At 67.5% G+C, this 610-nt stretch overlaps 1 protein-coding gene across 1 annotated transcript in view; it reads right to left on the bottom strand.

Moving 5' to 3' along the window:
• LOC121282858 (ADP-ribosylation factor GTPase-activating protein 2-like) overlaps positions 1–367 on the bottom strand; it is a 40079-nt gene extending 39712 nt beyond the window's left edge. The window contains exon 1 of the mRNA XM_041196673.1: positions 296–367. Within this exon, the coding sequence (XP_041052607.1) occupies positions 296–367 (72 nt within the window). The remainder of the gene's footprint in view (positions 1–295) is intronic.
• Positions 368–610: the final 243 nt, after the last annotated feature.

Raw genomic sequence — 610 nt, 5'->3', positions numbered from 1 at the left:
CTGCTGCTCCCCCCCATTCCCCTCTCCCCCTCTCCCTCTCCCCCCCCTCCTCCTCTCCCCTCCCCTCCCCCTCCTCCCCTCTCCTCCCCCTCCTCCCCTCCTCTCCTCCCCCTCCTCCTCCCCTTCCCCCCTCTCCTCCCCCCCCTCCTCCCCTTCCCCCCTCTCCTCCCCCCCTTCTCCCCCTTCCCCTTCCCCCCTCTCCTCCCCCCCCTTCTCCCCCTTCCCCTTCCCCCTCCCCCCTCTCCTCCCCCCCCCTCCTCTCCCCCTCCCCCTCCCCCTCCCCCTCCGGGCTGACCTTGTTGGCCTGGGCCGCCCGCAGACGCCGGAAGACGTCGTGAGAAGCCGCTTTCGCCGGCCCGTCCGCCATGACACCGGAACCGGAACCGCGGTGCGGCGCATGCCCGCTAGTGCCCGGCTAGCGTTCTTTTCTGTATTTGTCTAGCGTCTGTCCGAAGGAGCGCGTTTGTTAGAGGCGCCGGCCTGTTCTGAGGCGTCAGTCCTACTCTCTGAGTGATACCCATTGTAAATGCCTGAGGACCCGGCCTTGAGGACCAAAAAGCCGCATTTATCACAGAGACAGAGAGGCTGATCGAGTCTCCGCCGGTCAAAC

Source organism: Carcharodon carcharias, chromosome 10 (genome assembly GCF_017639515.1).
Source record: "Carcharodon carcharias isolate sCarCar2 chromosome 10, sCarCar2.pri, whole genome shotgun sequence".
Taxonomy (NCBI): domain Eukaryota; kingdom Metazoa; phylum Chordata; class Chondrichthyes; order Lamniformes; family Lamnidae; genus Carcharodon; species Carcharodon carcharias.
This window is presented reverse-complemented; position numbering and strand designations above follow the sequence as displayed.